Here is a 24,868-nt window from a genome sequence, read left to right as displayed (position 1 = left end):
GGCAATTGGCCATTTGCAAAATGGCAGAAAGTTCACCTGGAAGTGATATAGACCTATTTTGTCAACAGATTCTGTCTAGAAAAAGAAGCGAGAAAATAGAACAAGTAAAGTGAACCATTTACATAAAGGACAGCATAGATAAATAGAATTAGCTTCATCATATTTTAGTAAATACTGAACAGAATTAAAACCAATTTTTGAACTGATATTCTTATTAGAAATTCACCTTTTACACTATCGTAGTTTGCAAGGATTCCTATATCGCTCAAATCACGCTCAATGAGTTTATTTGTAATACTTTTCATTATTACTATTACTATTTTGAAGAAATATCCCCCAGATTTAGTAAACAATTTGAAAGTTTGGTAGGTCAACTTACCCAGACAAGACAGGATGCTTTTTAGGGTTATTTACATCAGGTTTATTGAACCATCTAAAATATAAAATATATTTTTTATTACAGACAACAATAGCGTTTCACTATCATCTATCAGTTTCAAACTACTGAAAATATTTACTGCAAGACAAGAAATAAATGCAGCAGGAAATTCATGTGAACTGAAAGGGGGTTTGGCATAGATTGAATTTCAATTGTGCTGGTGGTTCAGTTGGATGAATAACACCATAAAACTATACATTCGTTTAGTACTAGTATTCTTCTAGCTTGTTAAATGAAATCTTCCTCACTAATTTTGCCTGTATTTGCATTTTATAATGCTGATAGTTCAGCTGCATGATCAAACTTTCTAAAACTTTGTGTATCTTATTTGCTATGTTTGTAGTATATGTCATTTGTTGACAATGTTCATTTATACAAAATGTAATAACTCAAATGAGCAACACACTGTGTTGGTTTTCAGATCCTCCAAGAATGCATTATTAAATGCTGTTCATTATTTATAATTTTAATACTCCATTTACTAGATAATTTTATGCTATCAACAATATTCAATATACTATCATCTGATTTATCACTTTTGGATAAACACCAGGAACTCTGGCGTGCAGGCTCGGTTCCCTGTTGTCAGTGGTGCAAGGGCCTTGCAAGGACAGCATCTAGTCCGCCTCGTCAAATGTGCAAGGGCCTGGCAAGAACAGCATCTAGTTATTCGGATGGTACAAAAACTGAGGTCTTGCATGCACGTAACAGAAGATTTTGGAATTAAATTGCTGTTCAGGTAAAATTTCCCTCATAGTACACTGTATGTCATATGCCCATCTTCATTAGCCCAGTTGAAGCAGAAAATTTAGACGTTAAACCCCATTTCATTTATTCATTCATTCACTGTTGATAACAATTATTTTAAAGATCCTTATGCTGGTTTTACAGGTAACTAGTCCATACTTTATTTCTGTTTGAGTTTGAGAACAAATATGAATATTAAATAAATTTGACTGGTGATAACTTAAATTTTAAAGTATGCAAATTAAACATCAGCAAAATGAAAACTTGTTAAGGAAGAAGACTAACCTGTGAAACCTGAGTATAACAGCGGAAGAACGAAACCAATGAGCGCCATCATCCGCAAAATGTACTTCTGGTAATCTAAGATCAGGTTCATCAGGTGAGTTAGGTAATGTTGATGGTGTTGATGACGTAGGTGATATACTAGATACAGAACTTACTGATGAACAGGAACTGGGTCGACGCTCTAAACCATAAATACAATATTACATTTAAATACAGGATATAGAAATACCAGTCTGGGCTCAACACAACACTATCATCACTACATTTCAAACAATAGAGTTCTAGCCATGCATTTTTCTATAAAAAACCAGCGGCTGCCAGGCAGGATATGCCCACATTTTCGAGAGATGGATAGAAAACAAGCTAAAACGAAAGTGATTTTTCCTACAATCAAGGGCCATAATTCAGGAAATTACAATTCGATATGCGCAAATATCGAAAGGAACCAAGATCTTTGAGTTATAAACTTACATTTCAAGTTTCAACAAAATCGGATAAAAATTGTGACCTCTATAGGGTCCACAACCTTGATATACCATATTTTTTACACTATTTTAGAACGAACTGCAGCCATTTTGTCTGTCAATTTTGGGCCGATTTACACAAAATTCGAACTCAGTCGTCCTTAGGGTGTAACGGTGATATAATAATACGTTTTTGTAAATCGGATAAAAATTATGACCTCTATAGGGTCCACAAGCTAAAAACGTGATTTTTCGTACAATCAAGGGCCATAATTCAGTAATCTTTGTGTTATAAACTTACATTTCAAGTTTCAACAAAATCGGATAAAAATTGTGACCTCTATAGGGTCCACAACCTTGATATACCATATTTTTACGCTATTTGAGAAGAAGGGCGGCCATTTTGTCTGTCAGTTTTGGGCTGATTTTCACAAAATTCAAACTCAGCCGTCCTTAGGGTGTAATGGTTATATATTAACACGTTTTTTTAAATCGGATAAAAATTATTACCTCTATAGGGTCCACAAGCCAAAAAATGTGTTTTTTCGTACAATCAGGGGCCATAATTCAGGAAGTTACGGTCCGATATGCGCGAATATCGAAAGGAACCGAGATCTTTGGGTTATAAACTTACATTTCAAGTTTCAACAAAATCGGATAAAAATTGTGACCTCTACAGTGTTCACAAGCCAAAAACGTGATTTTTCGTACAATCAGGGGCCATCAAATATGAAGTTATGGTCCGATAGATGCCAATATCGAAAGGAACCGAGATCTTAGGGTGATAAACCTATATTTCAAGTTTCATTGAAATCAGATAAAAATTGTGACCTGTAGACTGTTCACAAACAATTGTGGACGAACGTCCGGGCGGACGGACGGACAGGGGCGACGACAATATACGTCCACATGAAAATGTGGGCGTATAAAAAATATAAGATGTTGTCAGACAGCAAAACATACACCCACAGCAGCTGGCAAATTTGATGTCAAGTTTACATGAATTCTTTTGAAACCAAAAGTGAAGCCTTAAAGTCTTAAAGGCTTGTTCAGATTGGTTAGTAGACAATAAATTATCCTTTCATTTTGGTAAAACAGAATATATGTTATTTGGTCCCAGTAAAAAACTAGTACTAGTAGTAGTTTTTAAATATTGTGTAATGATCATTCAAGCAATTACAGTAAAAAATATCTGGGTCCATATATTGATTGTTATCTCTCTGGTGAATTAATAGTTAATAATATTAAAAAGGTCAATACCAGATTGGAATTTTTATTTAGATATAACAAGTCTTTAACAGAGTATATTAGGATATTATTAACCAATACTCTTATATAATGCCACTTAGATTATGCATGCTCAGCATGGTTTCAGGCTTAAACAAGAATCTGAAAAACATACTGCAAATTATTCAAAACAAAGTTATCCGATTCATACACCGCTAAGGTCCCAGAGATCCAATTACCCCAAATTTGTATCAAGATCTAAATAGTTTAAAACTTGAAAATAGAGTCAAACAACTGAAATTGAACCATGTTCAAAAAATCTTTCATAATATGTCTCCGGAGTACATGAAAACCAATTTTCGCTTCTCAGGGATGCTCATCTACATTGTACTAGATCAAGCATTTATAATTATGTTGTACCAAAATGTAAAGATGGGTTTCCAAACTTTCAAGTCAACGAAATATAAACCCACAGCAGCTAAGTTTTATTTTGTCAGTAATGAGAACATTTACAACACATGAAAATCTGATTACAAGTAATAACGTATGAAGTAATTATGAAAAAATATCAGAATTTGTTTCGATTTTTTGTCTCGTGACCTTAAACAATTTATATTAACTTTAGTCTCTACAGCGTCCACAAGATATTTCAAAGTGATCAAAAGCCATAAATCTGGTAGTACTTATTGGAAAATTAATAGGATTCTTTGTCTCATGACCTTAAACACTGTGTATAAATTTAAAGTCAATCAGATATTAAACATACATTATGCAAGAGCTAAATCTGCCTATTGCGGGTCTTTTTTAGGCCTGAAATGTTATCTAAATTATTAATTAGACATTATTCACATAACAAGCCCATAATCAATGGTCGCATTTTTCAATGGATTGAAACCCGATCGCTATTTTATAATTTTACTTATTGAATTTAAAATTAGATACCAGTAATCAAGACTCCTTTCATTTATCGTAACAATGGTACTTGACAATCAAGACTATATTATGAAAACTTCAAAGCCTGATAACATCATATTCAATTTTCATTATCTATTTTTGAACTATTAACTTATCCAGACCATAATCAACTCACGATGTCACCACTAGCCTGCGATGTTTATTGAATTAGATTCCTATTTTCTGTTCGACTTCCATTCATGATTTAATCATGAAATGGATAATCAAGACTATGTTTTTTATCATACCGACTTTAGTAATAATGATCGAGGCTAGGTCGAAAATTCAATCGCTAAAATTTCGGTTCAGAGTGGATCAATTTGACTGAAATTTTCAGCAAATTTCCTTTACATTATCTAGTTTTTAACTATTATAGTGAGAACTGCCAGCTCTTTATCTAATCTCCCATAATGTATCTTTAACTTTAGCCGCTAGAGCGTCCACAGGATTTTTCAAAGTGATCAAGGGCCATAATAATCGGAAATCGGTGAAAATCAATAGGATTCTTCGTCCCATGACCTTAAACACTGTGTATATAATTAAAGTCAATCGGACATTAACTTTAGCCTTTAATGTGTCCACAAGCAATGTTTGATATGCCTCTTGGAAAAATAAATAAATAAAAAAAAACACCAAGATGAATAGTCATCACCATCCCGTGCACTTGTTTGGAAGGCAGAAGGAAAACAAATTCTTGGAATATCAATACTCTGATCACAGCAGGTTCGCTACTCGCTGTAAGGTTTGCACAACAACCTTTGCCTACCTCAATCAGCTACTGTATGCTAAACAATAAGCTTATACATCAGAAAATGAAATACTATAATAGGTTGATGTTTTTATAAAGTTTCAAAAGGATTTCTTGAACGGATAATGATCCGGAAACAAAATCGGGACAGAAGGACGGTCATCAGAATAGAAAATAAAAGGTTGATGAATGTAGAAGTGTTACAAAGGTATCACACAAAAATTATTAAATCCGAGAAATTTATAATTAGCAAAAGGCACAACTACTATCACAGGTTGATGTTTGTACAAAGTTTCAGAAAGATATCTTGAACAGTTTATGAGATAAGCTCCAGAAACAATATTGTACACCAAAAACTAAGTCAAATTTGTTTCCATGGAAACACAAAAAAATACAAATCCAAGAAATTCCTAAATAGCAAAAGGCACAACTACTATAGTAAGTTTATATTTGTACAAAGTTTCATGAAGACGTTTTGAATGGTTTATGAGATATGCTCCGGAAACAAAATTGTACACCAAAAAACTAAGTAAAATTTGTTTCCATTGAAACACAATAAATATATATCCCAGAAATTCCTAATTAGCAAAAGGCACAACTACTGTAATAGGTTGATGTGTGCACGAAGTTTCATAAAGATATCTTAAACGGTTTATGAGATATGCTCCGGAAATGAAATCGGGACGGATGTACAGGCGGACTCTCGGATGGAGCCCATTTCATTATCCCTCCCTAACTTCGTTTGTCAAGGGATAATAAATAAATAATGAAATAATGAAATATCCCAATGTCACCAAATTTGGCAATACCTTTTATATACTACATTTATCTAAATCATTTATTTAGATTTTTAAAAAATCATATTTTTTTCAAGATATACTTATAAAATTAGATTTATTGTATGAGATATAATAAACAGATCTATAAATGGAATTGTTTGCCTGACCTTTCCATACAGACATTGTGGGTGGTCAGTCTATTCCTTTAATGTTGAAGTATTAAGGGTGTTGAGCAGTCTTAAATGCACACTTTAAAGCTTGCACTGTAAGTTTTGTTCATAAGATATGACAATTTTTGTTATTTGGGGTGATAACCTACATATTAATATTATTAATCATCAAAAAAATACCAATTTTATTTTCTATGTTCCAAACTTGTTCCAAAAGCATGATGATAAAGGATGCTGATGACAACAATCGTCTATTTTTCTCAGTCATGCCTGCATGGATTTCCATCAAATGTGGCATGAACAATGCTAATTACAAGTCTAAGAAACCCAAAGGACATTTTTTGGCTATAGGCTGTTTTCATGGAAATTCTATTGGTACATGCCAAAAAGAGATATCGATAATCCCTCCCTTAGATTGAAAGTAGAGGTTAAAAGTGACATTTTGACACCAAAAATGTTATTTAATATCAACTCAAAGTATTTTAAAATCTTTGTTGATTATTTACCTTCAAATAAGATTTTGTGTTTTTCGGTAAATTCTTTGAATACGTCCAAAAGTTTTAAAATACAACAATTCCGATGTAAAAAATAAATATTGACTTCAGTGCACTACTCAAAATCATTTTATACATTAAAAAATGGTAGTCTGCGACCATCATAAAAAGAAATTCAGCAATGTTCCAGTTGTGATAGATGGTAGACCTGGAAAATCGTGTCTTAGAGGGAATTCCTTATATATAGATAGCTGTCAATGGTCCAGTGTGAAACTGTTGCTGGAGACAGCCATGACTATTTATTGCAGATCATGTCACCGATGTGTACAACATCGTAATTTATTCAAAAACTGATTGAGGAAACCTTCTCATTTGCTATAAATATTTTTTTCTTTATTCCACTATGTGTCCTCTGGGTTATTTTACACATGAAACAAGTATGCAAAGTCTTAACAAGATTGGTGCTGAAAAGTTAGTGTGTATCTTAGACTACTCAATGCCCTTAAGAGAAAGCTATTACTAAGCTGACAGAGTCATAATATACTGACTTTATAGGCCACATATTACATTGATGTTTATTATCGTCACCCTTGTCTATCTGTCTGTCCATTCCTTTCAAAACTTTGCTTTACAGATCACTAAAATTCAGTCACACAACAATTATTCAAAGGGTTATTGCCCCTGTCACCAAACTTCAAATCGGGGTTCTAGAAATTTTGTTCGACCTTGCTGGGATTATTACACATAAAGATGTGATGACGTCTGATAAAAAGAGAAATCTAAAGACGCCACTAAAATTATCTTTTATATCAATCAAGAAATACTAACAACCTTAATCATTTATTAATTAGAACTCTTAAAAATTCAGTCAATAACAATTTATTAGATAGAAAGATAAGTACCTCGTCTGTGGATATTTTTATTTAAGTCTTCTTCTCCGCTAGTTGTGGCAGTGGTGGTGCTAAATGCTTCACTGTTATTAAGTTCTTCCTGAGATATAGTTTCTTGAGTTTCAGTGCCATCATAATTTTTGACAGACAAGGTAAGGGTGGATGGTGATTTTACTGGTTTAAAACTGGTTTCAACACGAACAACTAAGGGTGGTGGTGGTACATAAACATTGTTCTTAGTGTTAGAATGTGACGGCTGTAAAATACAAGAAAATACATTTTTAAAACAATACATCAATAGTCATCAATATTGCACACTCTTACATAAAAAAAAAACAAAGTCCAATTTGTATCCATGGAAACACAAAAATTAATATAATCAGAAATCTATAATCAGCAAAAGGCACAACTACTGTAATCAGTTGATGTGTCTATAAAGTTTCATAAAGATATCTGGTTCGATATACTCCAGAAACAAAACCAGGATGGAAGGATGTAGCCCATTTCAGTCTCTAACTCAATAACATCCAAAGTCTTCGACATTGAAAACGCGAATTATTTGTCAATTCAAAACAACACTGATGTTGTGATCTTACCGGGAAAAGATGAGCTTCTGATATCCAATATTTTTAAAAGACAAAATAAACATTTTTTAACATTGGTACGTGTACCATAATGCGTTTACAGCACCATTTGTAAGTAACAACGACATATTCCACAAGTCATGTCAAACGGTGACGCCATGTTCTTATCTGGAGAGCATGCGTAATAAATACTATCTGTGTAGACTGGAATAACCAGACACTAGAGATTGCTATTTTCAACTGAGACTTCTGGCGTATTTCATCGAACATAACTGATTAGAAATTACAGTAAAAACAGAAACGATTGACTGTAAATCAGTTTATATACATTCATATTACATTATTATATGCGTTGCGACCCATTTGTGTAAATTTCTAGGTCCAAAATATTAGCGATTTAGATCCTTTAAATTTGGGATAATTAACATTATACATTTATTCAGAGCAAGTATATTATTTTTATTTCGGTAATTTTGCCACAAAAGAGTCCTAGTACACTTAATCACCCTACGATGGTTTAAGTTCTTTCAATATATTGTAGGCGTCATTTGTATTTTTTGGAAAATATTAAGTTTTCCATGGCTTAATTCATGTTCAAATGTACTCATATTGCTTATTTAACATTCAGCTAAGAAAAGAAAATCAAAATATAAATGGAAAATAATCTCCCAGCATGGATTTAATCAGATTAAAAATCAATAGCTTGCTTCTAAGGTTTATTGATGAAACGACCATAAACCAAATCCCTCTCAAAATTTTGTTTAGATGAACATATTCAAAACAACCAAAGATTGGTCATAACGGCTATAAAAAATCAAAACAATCAATTAAATTACTTGTTATCAAGAATCCAGTGATATATAAATTAATATATATATATTATATATTAGACAAATTTTGAGCACATTTTTTACCGTTTTGGTTTGTATCCGTTTGAACATATCATGCTGTATGTTACAAAATGTTCAATTCATCATATCTTTGTAAATACTGAAAGGTACTGAACCATTTCTGGACCGATATTCCCATTAGAGATTCAACTTGTACAACATTGTAGTTTGGAAGAGTAAAAAAAGTAGAAAACGACACCACTAAGTCTCATTTTATACATTAATACAGTAGAAAAAAAAATGTCAAAAAACCCTAAGTAGTAAAAGGCAACATTTTGTGTATAGAAAGCTTATGAAAAATTATTGAAGGGTTCTGTAGTAGATCTGCTGCCTTCTCACAGGTACATGGTGTAGTAATATTTTTTGCCTATTTTACAACATTTTGTAATGTAATAAAAGGAAATGTTTTCATTGTTTGTACGTATCGAATAAATGTTTTCACACGCTAATTCAAATTTTAGGACCAACATGTATTATCAATAATCATTAACGGATCTAATAGGACAGAGCCAAGAGAAAAATTGAAGTGCATTCATGTCTGCCCCCAGGGTGACTGACTTTGCTCGCTCCCACCCTACAATATTGAATATTACTGACAACATTCAATCTAAGACACAAATCTTCCTCTAATGTCCTGATAACAATTAGTTAATCCCTACAAAGCCCATAATCAAATTCATATTCATTGAAATTTGATGTAAAGCATAGTAAAACACACACAATGGAATAATAGTGAGAAATTCATTAAGAAAATATTTGGCTAAATCTATTTGTTAAAAACAGCTCAATTTTTGTCATGGTCGTTGAGATGTAAATAAGGTTACGGGACATGATTGTTGCCGAGATTGTAGGTTAAGGTTAGGGTAAGCACTGGGGCTAGGTCCAGAGTTAGGGTTGGGATTAGCACCATGACAAAAAATTGAGCTGGCCTAACCAAAATATAGTAGATATCAAGACTAGAATATCAAGTCAAATCATAGACCAAGCAGAGTTATCTCCCTTAAAAATATCCATGACATGTGACGTCTGCTAGCCTACAATTGCATGATTATATTTGGTGGCAGTTGCCTGTTCAACTATGTCATGAAAGAAAGTTATTGTTTTGTTGGGGGGGGGGGGGGCTTAAAAAGGGTGAGAGAAAACCTTGAATAATGGTACAAAGTTATGAGCTGTGAATGCAGGAGGATGCCAAGGTGGGTGCTACTCTCAGTTCTTTGTTGCCAGGCACAATACGCCCACATTTCGCAAGAGATGGATAGAGAACAAGCTAAAGAAAAAGTGATTTTTCGTACAATAAGGGGCCATAATCCAGAAAGTTATTGTCTGAGATTCACAAATATCGAAAGGGACTGAGATCTTTGGGATATAAAGATATATTTTACGATTCATCAAAACCGGATCAAAATTGTGACATCTAGAAGGTCCACAACCTTGGTATTACATACTTTTACACAATTTGCGTACAAAGAGCGACACAATTTTGTCAGCAGTTTCATTTTGATTTTCCCAAAATTCAAAATCAACCTCCATTATGGTGGAAGGGTGATATATTTAAACGTTTTTTTTTTAAAACTGGATAAAAATTGTGACCTCTAGAGAATCCACAAGCTAAAAAACATGATTTTTCATACAATCATCAGCCATAATGCAGGAAGTTACAGTCTGATATCAAAAGGAACCAAGATCTTTGGGCTATAAACATACATTTAAAGTTTCAATAAAATTAGACAAAAATTGTGACCTCTAGATTTTTTGTACAATCAGGGGCCATAATCCATGAAGTTATGGTCTGATAGACCTATATCTTAAGTTTCATCAAAATCGGATAAAAATCTGCTGCTAGACTACTGTATTAAAGGTTTTCACCCAAGACCTTTCGTGTTCATTACCGTAGAATGTCAGTTCAAAACAAACCTTGATATTATCTCGTTAATAGAATAAAATTCATTAAAATAATAGAAATCAATACTGATATTTGAAAAACTAAAACATGGGTTGAATTCAGCTTTGCAAAGGCATTGGATAATAGAGAACAAATTCAAAATAGTTGAACATGTACTTATATAACCTCAAGACAATTCACTACAATACAATATTCAAATTTAATCAAAATCTGACAAGAATTTACTATAGAAAAGAAGTATGGTAATTTAAGGGCAATTACACTGAAAATGCTTTTGTAAAAAGACTAAAAGTTTGATCAAAATCAGTTAAGAATTTTTCACCTTGTACATTGAATATGAACATGTGTGAACAGACACAATAGGTATTGGACTATCCAATGTTTGAATGTAACGTTCTCATTTTTTGTGGGTTATCAGGCTTTTTTAGGCAGAAATGAGACCACAAATATTTTTTTCTGCCATTTCGGCCCATCAGTACAGCAATATAGCCTTAATTAAGTGGCTTTGCAACTGAAATCCCACTCTGTGCCCACCTGAATTCCAGATTTTGGGAGAGAGGAGGCAGAAATGAAAAATTTAGAGTCCAGCCAGGCCTTTGTGGCTTGCGAGCTCCAAAACATGCTACAGGTGGTAATTTATGAAAATCAGATAGCCACATACAACTGCTGCCCTGTACATGAACATGTTTATGTAACAAATTAATTTGTATAATTTGAAATTTATAAAACCTACCTTTTTATAAGGACTGCCATAACATACATCCTTATATCTTCTTTGACCTTCAAAACTATTTATTAAAGATACGCTTTCTATGCTGCCTGTAGATGGTGTCCTAGATATACTGGAATTACTGTATCGTTGACTTTCACGACTATTTCTACCACTTTTTAGTCTCTGTACTGTGAAAACTTTATGAAGATCATCAAAACCCCGAGCCATGATTCCTGATGATGTGTGTGCCAAATCAAATGTATGTCCTAACTCATGTAGTGAGGCACCAAGACCTGTTGCATAATTAGCCCAATAATATTCTCTGAAATACATAAATGATTTTATGTATATAAATAATAACAAACAATAATGTATATCTGTAAAGTGCCAATCCATCCAAAAATGCATGCTATAGATGCATACTATGAACACTGTGGCCATGATTGATCCATTTTGGTTAGAATGCACAAATATACAGATTCAGGTACTGTAGTAGAATTTTATATTCATAAATAGCTGAGAACTGCTTGCTGGAAAATAAAGATTTTATTTATTAGTTGTTATAATGTATCTTAAACTGATTTCCCAATGATGTTCCATTTAATCCTTTGTTTTAAGAAGGGTGTTTACAAAGTTTTCATTTAAAACACTTAATTGTCTTCTTTATAAATGTAAATCATTACCCATCTTAAGAAAAAACATTAAAGTGATAAAATATAGTATGTAGTTTATAAATGTAGCTAGATGTAATAATGACCATCTTGAGAAAATAAGTGGTCTATAGGATAGTGTACAATTAGTTACAATGTTACATGTAATATATTCTGGTTGCCATCAGTCATATTTTATTCTTTACAATTTCTATTTTTGGTAGACAGATACATTTCTTACATAATTACCATCTACACTTAATATCAAATTCAATTCTGTCAAGTATTTATTTTCCAAATCGAGAGTCAGAAAATCGGTATCTTAACTGTAGCACGCAACATTTAGACTTATTCAGTGTGGGGAATTATGGTTATCATTAGGTATTGCTGTCTAAGATTTATTCTAAATGGATATTCTCCTGGCTTCCACTGACAATATATTCTATCTCAGTAGACACTCTTCAGCATCTCTTAATATCACTTCACTGCCAGCAGAGGTCATTTTACTGGCACTCCTATTGGTCAATTATGACCTGTTTCACCCGAGCAGACACCTGGGAAATCTAGGAGACTGAGATATCCAGGGGGAATTCCCACAAAGTAGGGAATCATTATGTTTATTCTGTCAGAACCCATGAAAGTCATTAGACTGCTTAATGAAATGAAGTAAAGTAATAACACAGTTTTAATCTATAGTACTATATATAGAGAATACTAAAACAGTGGTTACTAACAGACAACGGAACTATTAGTTGTAACATGATTAACCAGGACAATACACTAGGCCTATTATTCACTCCATCATTACTATAGACCATAGCAGGGCACATATTTTGCAGTAAAATACAGAAATTTTATCCAAAGTAGCCTACAAAAGAAAATTTGAGCTATGCTTATAATGTTTACTTTCACAAAAATGTGAAATGGTATCATGCCCTGCTCTGAAATAAACCTGCATAGTAGGCCTGTAGTATTCACTCAATAATTTAATTATTATATAGACCATATAATTAAGTAATCAAATTAAAGAGGAATTATGCTAGAGATAGTCTAGAATTTAAATGTTGATATGAACAGATTTCACATTAGTTTTCATTCCTTACACTGACATGTAATGCGGTATTCTTCCTTGTGCAAAGATAGGTTGCCAGGCAACAAAACATACGCCCACAGCAGCTAAGTTGTCCGGGGAGTCAACAAAGGTTGTCGCAAATTTTTTCTTTTGTCAGAAATGAAAACATTTACAACCCACTAAAATCTGATTATAAATAACAACCCATTTGGCTTCAAGTTCTGCCCTATTCTAACATTTAGCATACAAAACATTTAATATCAATTACCCTAATCATCCGAAATTTTTGAAAATTGATAAACTTCTTCGTCACATGACCTTTTAAAAACACTGTATTAATATAAAGTTAATCGGATATTCACTTTAGCCTCTAAAGCATCCACAAGAATGTTCAAAGTGATCAAGGACCATTACTCTGGCAGTAATTACCAGAAATCGTTGAAAATCAATAGGTTTCTTCATCTTAGACCTTAAACACTGTGTATGAATATTAATTTTAGCCTCTAGAACATTCCCAAGATATTTTAAAGTGACCAAGGGCCATAACACCGGCCGTAATTATCTGAAATCAATGTGATCAAGGGCCATAACTCTGGAAGTAAGTAATGGAAATCAATAGGCTTCTTTGTCTCATGACCTGTGTATAAATTTAAAGTCAATCAGATATTAACATTAGCCTCTAGTGTGTCCACAAGAATTTTTCAATGTGATCAAGGGCCATAACTCTGGAAGTAAGTAATGAAAATCAATAGGCTTCTTTGTCTCATGACCTGTGTATAAATTTAAAGTCAATCAGATATTAACATTGGCATCTAGAGCATCCACAAGATATTTTAAAGTGATCAGGGGCCATAACTCTGGAAGTAATTATCGGAAATCAATGAAAATCAAAAGGCTTCTTCATCTCACGATCTTCAACATGATGTATATAAACTGATACACAACTGTGTACACATCTTCCCAAATTATGGACACATCTGAGTAAATATACAGTACCAGGTTTTTGCATGACATGTGCATTTAGAAATATTAGTCTTTATTTTATGATCAGTAGTGGAATACCGCATTTTATCAGTGAAATAAAAGTGTTATTCCACTGGCAAAGTAGTCCATGTTGTTTTTACCTAAAATGATTGTAAAATCATAAAATAAATAGAACATTTGTCGTTTTGTCGGGAATAACATATTTTATTTCATCTCTAAGCAAGAAAACATTTATATTTTCACTCATGCTACGCATTCGTGAAAATATAAGTTTTCTTGCTTCTCGATGAAATAAAATATGTTATTCACTCTAAAAGGACAAATATCCTCTATTTATTCTTTAACATCCTGCTACATTCTAGTCTTACTTGGAGGTTTATTCTATGAACAGTTTTGTAAAATGAGTTTGTCTTCATTTATACATGTAAGGATGACGTAGACAAGGACTAACAAGGAGACAACCAGGAGCCATTAACTTCTTCTTTGCTCAAATCAAGCTCACAAATTTCTTGTTGTCAGCCAAACGCAAATAGTAATAAAATATAGCATAAACAAGAATCTAACCAGTTTTATTACATTCATTATTTTTTATGGGATTCAATATTTTCAGTTTTTATATGATCATATGTTATATGGGAGTAATTTTTTGACATCCATGTCTTTCAGTTCTTGAAGACTTAACTGCCCCTGTCACCGAAACATGGTCAACGCATCTCGGATCAGTTTTTTGAGATTTATTTTCATCCATGTCTATCAGTTCTATGGTCCCCTGACTTATCCATCAATCCCACAAGGACTTTTCACTCATAGTTGTTAATCCTCAACCGGCTCTATAATATAAAGTATTGAATTATATATTTGAATGCCAGACACAAAATCAGTGAAGATACCACAGAATAAAAGATCGTAAAAGACGATGTCTAATAGTTTATCAATAAACACCAATTTTAAAATGGAAACAGAAAAGATGACTGATAATCAAAGCTGCCATGGGACAAACCTATCTTATTAACTGTAAAAGTTACAGCGAACAGAATGAGTGGAAATGTCTTCTATATTACAAATACAATGCTATTTAATTACTTGAAAACCAATATTTTTTGTGGTGTCCCACAGGTTCTTACGACTATTGCGTTATTATGTAGTTCTTTTGTATTGTGTCCATTAAAACATTTAAAGATACATTCCCAAGATATGTATGGGAGAGGGCTCATGCTGTCGGTCGCCAAAGTTGCAATTTGCGATAAAAATATGAATGTGGCGATTAAAATTTGATTTTGGCGATAACTTTTTGCGGTTCTGGCGATTTCTTTTGAGAACTGGCGGAAAAAAATCTTAAAATTCTAATCGTATTTATCCTGGATTATCCATTACAATTACATTGAGTGTCAATCACGTGGCGGCACATTCTATAAATTAATCAACTGGCTGATAATTCGGATCGCGTCAATGAGTAAATATAATCAATTGATAATTGCCAATGATATATATAAAGTCTATCTCAAGACACAAGTCATTATTTACTCCTAATGATTAATCCAAGCGGTGATTATTTGATGTTTCGTTTCGTCTTTAACAAAAATGGCCGAAGAGAATGAAATATTTTGATAGCTGAATTCCGTTTACTGTGGCTTCATACGGCATGTAAAATATTATTATATTAAATTATATTATCATCACTGGTCGGAAATGTAAGAACGGGTTGAATAGCGACAATTCTTGAGCGAGAAAATAGTTCGCCATTTGTATCATATTACCGTGGCCAATATGCTGGAAAAGTGAACGACAAGTATAATTCTAAGCATATACATATATACTCTTCAAAAAAAGTAGGGGATATTCAGAAACAATACAAAACTGCGGAAATGCACTGCTGTTTTTATTAGAGGTAACCAGTGTATGTTAATAACAGGCCAATTGCCTACACATGAACAAAAACAGTTCATATGGGCGGCTTATCTGACGGCCCCATTTCACTCGCAAAGAGATACACACCGTCAAAAGTGAAAATGGAGGTTTTTGATTTTTGTCTTAATAGTGAGTAATTGCACCACCAATCCTCAGACATTCAGCAATTCGTCGTGGCATGCTCCTAATCAACCGTCCAATCACGATTTGGGGCAATCTGACCCACTCCTCTTGCAGTGCCACGGCCAATTCTTCCAGTGTTGTCGGTTAACGATGATCAAACTAAATGTAACACACTAAAGCAAAGATACGCTAAACAGTACCGATAGGTAAGCAAACATGGATAGATAAACCAGCACGCGGCAGTTTTAATCAACTCTTCCTTGAAGTGTCAAATTTGGTTTAAACAATATTTTATTTCTATTATATCATGATTATTTACAATACTGATAGTGTAGATCTGAAAACAAGCCATCTTCATTATCATTGATAAACATTCACCAAAACCAGGTTGTATCTTGCATACAAAACCATTCTAGTTATTTCAAAATCAGTGAATACTCAACTTTCACAATATGTTTATAAGTAATATATTTTCAATGGATCCAAATGTGAGCTTGTCTAGGCACTTATCAGTGTCCTGCTTTGTTTTGATAACAGTGATTAAATCGATTTAATTCTTGTGAAATCTCAACATTTTGAGATCATTCATAGCATTGCATCATTCATCCATTGTAAATTTTGTAACATTGTGTAACAATTTCATTTCTAGGGGTTACATATATATAACTCATAAAAAAATAAAATAAAACATGGCAAGTAATTAGGCAGAAAACCAGCGGCTGCCAGGCAGGATACACCCACATTTTCGAGAGATGGATAGAGAACACGCTAAAAAGAAAGTGATTTTTCCTATAATCAAGGGCCATAATTCAGGAAATTACAATATTGAAAGGAACCAAGATCTTTGTGTTATAAACTTAAATTTCAAGTTTCAACAAAATCGGATAAAAATTGTGACCTCTATAGGGTCCACAACCTTGATATACCATATTTTTTACACTATTTTAGAACGAACTGCAGCCATTTTATCTGTCAATTTTGGGCCGATTTACACAAAAATTCGAACTCAGCGATCCTTAGGGTGTAACGGTGATATAATAATACGCCTTTTTAAATCGGATAAAAATTATGACCTCTATAGGATCCACAAGCTAAAAACGCGATTTTTGGTACAATCAGGGGCCATAATTCAGGAAGTTATAGTCTGATATGCGCAAATATCAAAAGAAACCGAGATCTTTGGTTTATAAACTTACATTTCAAGTTTCAACAAAATCGGATAAAAATTGTGACCTTTATAGGGTCCACAACCTTGATATACCATATTTTTACGCTATTTGAGAACGAAGTGCAGCCATTTTGTCTGTCAATTTTAGGCCGATTTTCACGAAATTCGAACTCAGCCGTCCTTAGGGTGTAACGGTGATATAATAATATGTTTTTTTAAATCGGATAAAAAATTATGACCTCTATAGAGTCCACAAGCTAAAAACGTGATTTTTCGTACAATCAGGGGAAATAATTCAGGAAGTTACGGCCCGATATGCGCGAATATCGAAAGAAACTAAGATCTTTGGGTTATAAACTTACATTTCAAGTTTCGACAAAATCGGATAAAAATTGTGACCTCTATAGGGTCCACAACCCTGATATACCATATTTTTACGCTATTTGAGAATGAACGGCGGCCATTTTGTCTGTCAATTTGGGGCTTATTTTTATGAAATTCGAACTCGGCCATCCTTAGGGTGTAACGGTGATATATAATAACAGGTTATTTTAAATTGGATAAAAATTATGACCTCTATAGGGTCCACAAGCTAAAAACGTGATTTTTCGTACAATCAGGGGCCATAATTCAGGAAGTTACGGTTCGATATGCGCGAATATCGTAAGGAACCGAGATCTTTGGGTTATAAACTTACATTTCAAGTTTCAACAAAATCGGATAAAAATTGTGACCTCTATAGGGTCCACAACCTTGATATACTATATTTTTACGCTATTTGAGAACGAACGGCAGCCATTTTGTCTGTCAATTTGGGGCCGATTTTCACGAAATTCTACTGCAGCCATCCTTAGGGTGTAACGGTGATATAATAATACGTTTTTTTAAATCGAATAAAAATTATGACCTCTATAGGGTCCACAAGCTAAAAACGCTATTTTTCGTACAATCAGGGGCCATAATTCAGGAAGTTACGGTCCGATATTTGCAAATATCGAAAGGAACCAAGTTCTTTGGGTTATAAACTTACATTTCAAGTTTCAACAAAATCGGATAAAAATTGTGACCTCTATAGGGTCCACAACCTTGATATACCATATTTTTACGCTATTTGAGAACGAATGGCGGCCATTTTTTCTGTCAATTTTGGGCCGATTTTCACGAAGTTTGAACTCAGCCATCCTTAGGGTGTAACGGTGATATAATCATACGTTTTTTTAAATCGGATAAAAATTACGACCTCTATAGGGTTCACAAGCTAAAAACATGATTTTTCGTACAATCAGGGGCCATAATTCAGGAAGTTACGACCCGATATGCGTGAATATCGAAAGGAACCGAGATCTTTGGGTTATAAATTAACATTTCAAGTTTCAACAAAATCGGATAAAAATTGTGACCTCTATAGGGTCCACAAGCTAAAAACGTGATCTGATACATGCCAATATCGAAAGCAGCCGAGATCTTTTGGCGATAAACCTATATTTCAAGTTTCGTCAAAATCGGATAAGAATTGTGACCTGTAGAGTGTCCACAAACAAATTGTGGACGGACGGACAGACGTCCGGATGTCCAGACATACGAACGTCCAGACGGACAGGGGCGACGACAATATACGTCCACATGAAAATGTGGGCGTATAAAAATGAAGTTAAGGCAAAAATAATATTATCTAGTCTCAAGTGTTCTTACATTGGCATACTGTCACAATATAATTTGATATAAGTTAATATCAAGTATTCGCTATAAAATTACCACCAGAAGTTGCCGACATCAACTACAGATTGAAGGCTGATTAGTGCCATGTTGAGGACTGTACAGTCAGTCTGGTATGAGTAATCAATGATCATTGAGACTATAGTAGTTGTGATGACCACTATGTAGTGCTAGTACTATTGACCGTTATAGTTATAACGTGTGTATATTTCAGCACAAGCATTAACCTAATACTTGTGTAAATACCGACCAGTTCAATACCCAAGGCATGTTAGTGATAAAAGTAGGATTAAACGATGAAATGAAATCGGGATAAATACATCTCCGGATATAACTTTATACTATCTAATTTTTTTTTACAGTTTGTAAATATTTAGCCAGTGAAAATGAAACAAATGAAGATAGACGAAATCATATAGTATGTACATACTATCTTACAAAAACAAAGTTTCAAAAATGTATTTCTTTGATGTTCAAAATCCTCTTTATGTAACTATCGACTGGATACTGTGTCATTTTATGTTAACTTCAGTAGTTACTAAACATATTGAATACAATCACCAGTTGATCTTTTCAAAAGATAAGATATCAACCTACCTTTTGTCACCAAATTTGACATTTCTGAAGTAAGCAAAGTTGACCGAGGGCTCTTAGAACCCAATGGACTTAAATAATTATCATTCCGAACAAAATGGCATCATAACCCAGCAGAACTATTCCGCATATGGTTTTGTAACAAGTTACCCAATTGATAACCTCATCAGAATAGCAAATTTTAATTCCTGCCAGCTCTTTATCTAATCTTCCACAATGCCCCTTTAAGAGAGAGAGAGAGAGAGAGAGAGAGAGAGAGAGATGGGGTTTAAGGTCCACTTGACACAAACTAGGTCATTTTGGGATTAACATATTGTTCAATTTTATTTCAATAATTTGCTTGCGCATAGGGGTCTTTAGCAGTGGGAGGAAACTGGAGGACCCGAAGGAAACCCACAAGGTTGGACAGGTGACCCTACTCCTTGTGACGTACAACCGGGGAATCGAAACCACACCAGTTGACTCAATGACAGACCTTGTGATAGAACAGCAAACGCTAACCAAGAAATAGTTATAATCCTACCACTTTCAGTTAAACAAACATTATGCAAGAGCTAAATCTGTCTATTGCAGTTCTTGTTTTAGGCCTGAAATGTTATCTAAATTATTAATTAGACATCAATTAACCGTTCCAGACCATAATCAACTCTCAATGTCAACACTAGCCTGCGATCTTTAGTGGATTATGAGCCAATTTACTGCATAACTTTTCTTCTCGATTAAACGATTAAATGGATAATTGAGACTATGCTGTTTATCGTACTGACTTTAGAAATGATGATCGAGGTTAGACGGAAATTTCAATCGCTTAGTTCTCTGTTCATAGTGGATCAATATGAATGAAATTGTCAGCAAATTGCCTTTACATTATATAGTTTTTAACTGCCAACTCGTTATCAAATCTCCCATAATGTATCTTTAATCAGATTTAATTTTTTAATTCCCTTTTTATACGCCCACGTCCAGACTTCCATTCACATTTTGTTTGTGGACCCTCTACAGGTCACAATTTTTATCTGACAGAACTTGAAATATAGGTTTATATCACAAAAATCTTGGTTCCTTTCGATATTGGCATGTAGCTTATAAATCCTCTAAAGGTCACAATTTTTATTTGATTTTAAGAAACATTCATATCACCATTAAACCATAATTACATTACCATAATAAGATTAATTCATATCAAAATACAAATGAGGTGTCATCATTTACTGGATTTGATATTAAAAAAATAAGTCATGCATGAACTGACTGATGCAAGCAGCACTTCCGGTAGTGGGGTAAACCGACACAGAAAGGTAAATAAAGATGAAGTAAATAATTTTCAACTTATACTATCACAATTATCGATAAATCAGGTGTTAAATCGTAATATTATAGACTATTGACCTTCATTTGTAAGAACTGTAAGATCTTTTAATATCAACATTATTCATATGGAGCGTTCTATAAATTAATGAAAATAGAACTGTCAAAATATAAGCCATCATGGATGGCTGCCATGGTCAAGTGTTGGTAAATGTTAACAAATAGGCTTTTTTGTAAATTTTTGATAGATTATTATTTATTTATGTTAGAATAATAAGCATTTTGAGGGTTTGATATAGAATTTTTTGCCTAAATATAACTTTTGTGGGGCAAAGTCTTTTCTATGGAGTACCATTTGCAACACAAAATATTTTACTGTAAAACTTAGTAAATGAATTAAGAGATCATAAAAATGTTAACAATGTGTATTCATCATAAAAAAAGCTGAAAACAAAAGCAGTTTCACGGAAATTTTGATGCAATATTTACTATTTTCCATATAGACCCGAAATATTTGATCCAGATGATGTTTGGGATGGTACTCCATACAAAAAATCTACCAGCGGTTGCCAGGCAAGATACGCCCAAATTTTGCAAGAGATGGATAGAGAACAAGCTAAAAACAAAAGCGATTTTTCATACAATCAGGGCCCATAATCCATGAAGTTATGGTCTGATACATGCCAATATCGAAAGGAAGCGAGATCAAGTTTCGTCAAAATAGGACAGAAATTGTGACCTGTAGAGTGTGAGCATATAAAAAGTAGTCCCTTGGAAAAAAAATGGAGGATATTTGAGAAAAAGAAAGTGTGATGATATGGACTTTGTGTGCTAAAACAAAGATAGTTTACAAAATCTGAAGTCTTGTTGATTGTAGAGTATATATTTAGGCATCTCTGTGAGAATTTGTGATTTCCGATGTTGTGTTGTTTACCTGTAGCTGTGCAGTGCTGAATGGTATATTTATTATTATCTTCATATTTTCCAAAGTTACAAGTTCTAAAGTCATCATTTTTGATTTTCATCCAATTTTTATTGTTCAGTATCATGTCAAGCACATTTAGATACCAAAATACAGACACTAAATAAAGCTGTTGTGAATGTCTTTTTGAGGACCCCCATTTCAGTTGTGACCATTTTGGTCACTTTACCTTGCCCTTGTTCAGATCAGAAGTCAGATGTCTATGGAGTGAAACCGCATTACGCCTATTCCATCAAATAATCAATTTTATTTTTTACTCAAATCGAAGTGGATGGGCCATGTTTTAATCCATATGCCTGATTTTACATTAAGTTAGACAGGAATGTGCTATAATTTCTTAATGTAAAGCTTTGACATAGCTACATGTAATCATATTGTCCAACAAACTATTTTCTTTAATCATATGAAAGTGTTAAAAACAGACAGCTTTCTACAGAAAAAAGAACCAAAATCCTTTGCAATATTATCATTTCTTCAATTCTTTAATGTAGATTCCCAGACAGACTTTACATAGCAAACCGACTAGTGATTAGTAAAGCTCTACTACCATACCAAGTAGATGAAAGGTCTTCAACATGCAGGAGATCTGAATTTAGCAAATCAACTAAGATGAGATAATTATCTTTACGTCTGCCAGACCATACAAAAGTTGATCAATCAATTGTGGTCACTAGGTTCGCTCTGTCTTTCCAGAATGCGACCAAGCTGAAAATACCCTATCGGACAAGTGTTTTCAAAAATAGCAACTTATTCATTTCCCCAACAAATAAACGTCAAAACAAATCAAGGCATGACTTGATGGGGATATAATGTGTTTCTTTTCTTTTCCAAGGTCAAGTTTTCTAAGAACAAAAATTACCCAATTTTCAGAAATCTGCAAACCTCTTAAGAATAATACTACAGCAATTTAGAAATAAATTGAAAACTTTTAACTATTGATCTTCAATTGAGGAGGAAATAATGCAATGGTGGGTAAATCATGATCGTCTTTTCAACTCGGTGGCTTTATAGTCGACAGATTTGTATGTTTTCATCGGATATAGGGTCATTCCAGTCAATTACAATATCTATCATCCAGTCTTTCGAAAAACTATTAATCATCACTATTGATTTTTCACGTCTGAGCCTCACTGAGATGAAAATTGGCAAAAATTTTAGCCTCCTTCTAACATTAATATGTGAATAATTCAGTGAAAATTGACAGAAATATATCTAATTCCAGACACTTTGTAAACAACTTAATGCAAAGTGACTTCATCGGTCAATTACTAAGAATAATTTGGTAATAAATCAAGCATACCACTAATTTATAAGACATTCTATTTGAGGCAGACATATTTTGACAACTGTACTTTATCTTCAAAAAAATGTCAAGAACAATTTTTGGTGGCTGGCCGTGGGGGGGACTGAATATATATTAGCTCAAATAAACTGAAAAATCGCCTCTGTCCTCAAAAAATTACAGGAGTGTTACATGTACTTTCTTGACAATAAATGAATAAAGCTAATGCATACAAATTAGGTTTCCCTTCCACTGCTTTTCAAAACTCCTTCCAATGTGCTATCATGTATGACGAAGTCAGTCTATATATATATCGAAATCAAATAAGTTGTACTCCTGTTGCATCCAAATATAGTTTCTCTGCAAAATAATACTCTTAAAAACAGATACTGAAATATTTTTACTATAATTTCCTGAAAAGCCAAGAAAAAAGGTAGAATTTCAATTTGGCCCAAAAAAACTAAATTCACATCATTCCTAATATAATTTCCTGTGGAGACAGGTTCTTTTTCTCTTTTATTCCTTGAGTTGCGAGTCATACAATATCTGGAAATCTTAATACAAAGAGTCAAAGAATAAAATTAGTTTTCTCAAATATAAGCCTATCATGAGTATATAAACAGTGAGGATAACAAGAATTATCATGGTTAAAGGAAATTATGGCCTAGAATAAGCAGCATGTATTAGACTTTATTGAGATCAATATAGGCAGTGTTGTATAGTCTGGTTTTTGCAGAAAAGTAAAATGTTAAACCCCATTTCATTTCATTCCATGTTGTATAGCGATGCGAGTTCAAGACACTATATTCAATAGCCTCCAGAAACAAGCTCGCTAATGAAAAGATGGGTCTTATCTGTGCTACTGTATTCTTGGTAATACAAAATAAACATTACAACTGCTATTATGTAGTTGACTGTGATTTACTAAATTAGGAAGTTTCATACAAGTACATGTAGCATTACAATAAGTATGATTCTATGAATAACATGATTGTAATATCATCAAGAGTGTAATTTTCCATTGCAATTTCTCATAGTTTTGAAAGAAATCTTGTCATTATTGGAACAAATTTGATGAGTCATCACATATGTTATCAAAAAGACAATAAGTTAGATATTGAGTTTAAGACCATTAAACAGCAGTTGCCAGGCAAGATACGCCCACATTTTGCAAGAGATGGATAGAGAACAAGCTGAAAAAAACAAACTGATTTTTCCTACAATCAGGGGCCATAATACAGGAAGTTATGGTCTGAAATGTGCGAATATCGAAATGGACTGAGATATTTGGGATATAAAAATATATTTTAAGCTTTATCAAAATAGAATAACCAGCGGCTGCCAGGCAGGATACGCTCACATTTTCGAGAGATGGATAGAAAACAAGCTACAAAGAAAGTGATTTTTCCTACAATCAAGGGCCATAATTCAGGAAATTACAATTCGATATGCGCAAATATCGAAGGAACCGAGATCTTTGGGTTATAAACTTACATTTCAAGTTTCAACAAAATCAGATCAAAATTGTGACCTCTATAGGGTCCACAACCTTGATATACCATATTTTTACGCTATTTGAGAACGAAGGGCGGCCATTTTGTCTGTCAGTTTTGGGTAGATTTTCGCGAAATTCGAACTCAGCCGTCCTTAGGGTGTAACGGTGATGTAATATTAGGTTTTTTTAAATCGGATAAAAATTATGACCTCTATAGGGTCCACAAGCTAAAAACGAGATTTTCGTACAATCAAGGGCCATAATTCAGGAAGTTAAGATCCGATATGCACGAATATCGAA

The 24,868-nt window shown here is 33.4% G+C and overlaps 1 protein-coding gene across 1 annotated transcript in view; it reads right to left on the bottom strand.

Moving 5' to 3' along the window:
* Positions 1 to 24,868, bottom strand: part of LOC126825604 (uncharacterized) — a 59,930-nt gene that overhangs the window by 5,877 nt on the left and 29,185 nt on the right. Inside the window, exons 4-7 of the mRNA XM_050555288.1 lie at positions 11,308 to 11,608; positions 7,210 to 7,453; positions 1,472 to 1,652; positions 380 to 433 (exon numbers count right to left, since the gene is read on the bottom strand). Of these exons, the coding sequence (XP_050411245.1) occupies positions 380 to 433; positions 1,472 to 1,652; positions 7,210 to 7,453; positions 11,308 to 11,608 (780 nt within the window). The remainder of the gene's footprint in view (positions 1 to 379; positions 434 to 1,471; positions 1,653 to 7,209; positions 7,454 to 11,307; positions 11,609 to 24,868) is intronic.

The sequence above is a fragment of the Patella vulgata genome, chromosome 6, assembly GCF_932274485.2.
Source record: "Patella vulgata chromosome 6, xgPatVulg1.2, whole genome shotgun sequence".
NCBI classification, from domain to species: domain Eukaryota; kingdom Metazoa; phylum Mollusca; class Gastropoda; family Patellidae; genus Patella; species Patella vulgata.
This window is presented reverse-complemented; position numbering and strand designations above follow the sequence as displayed.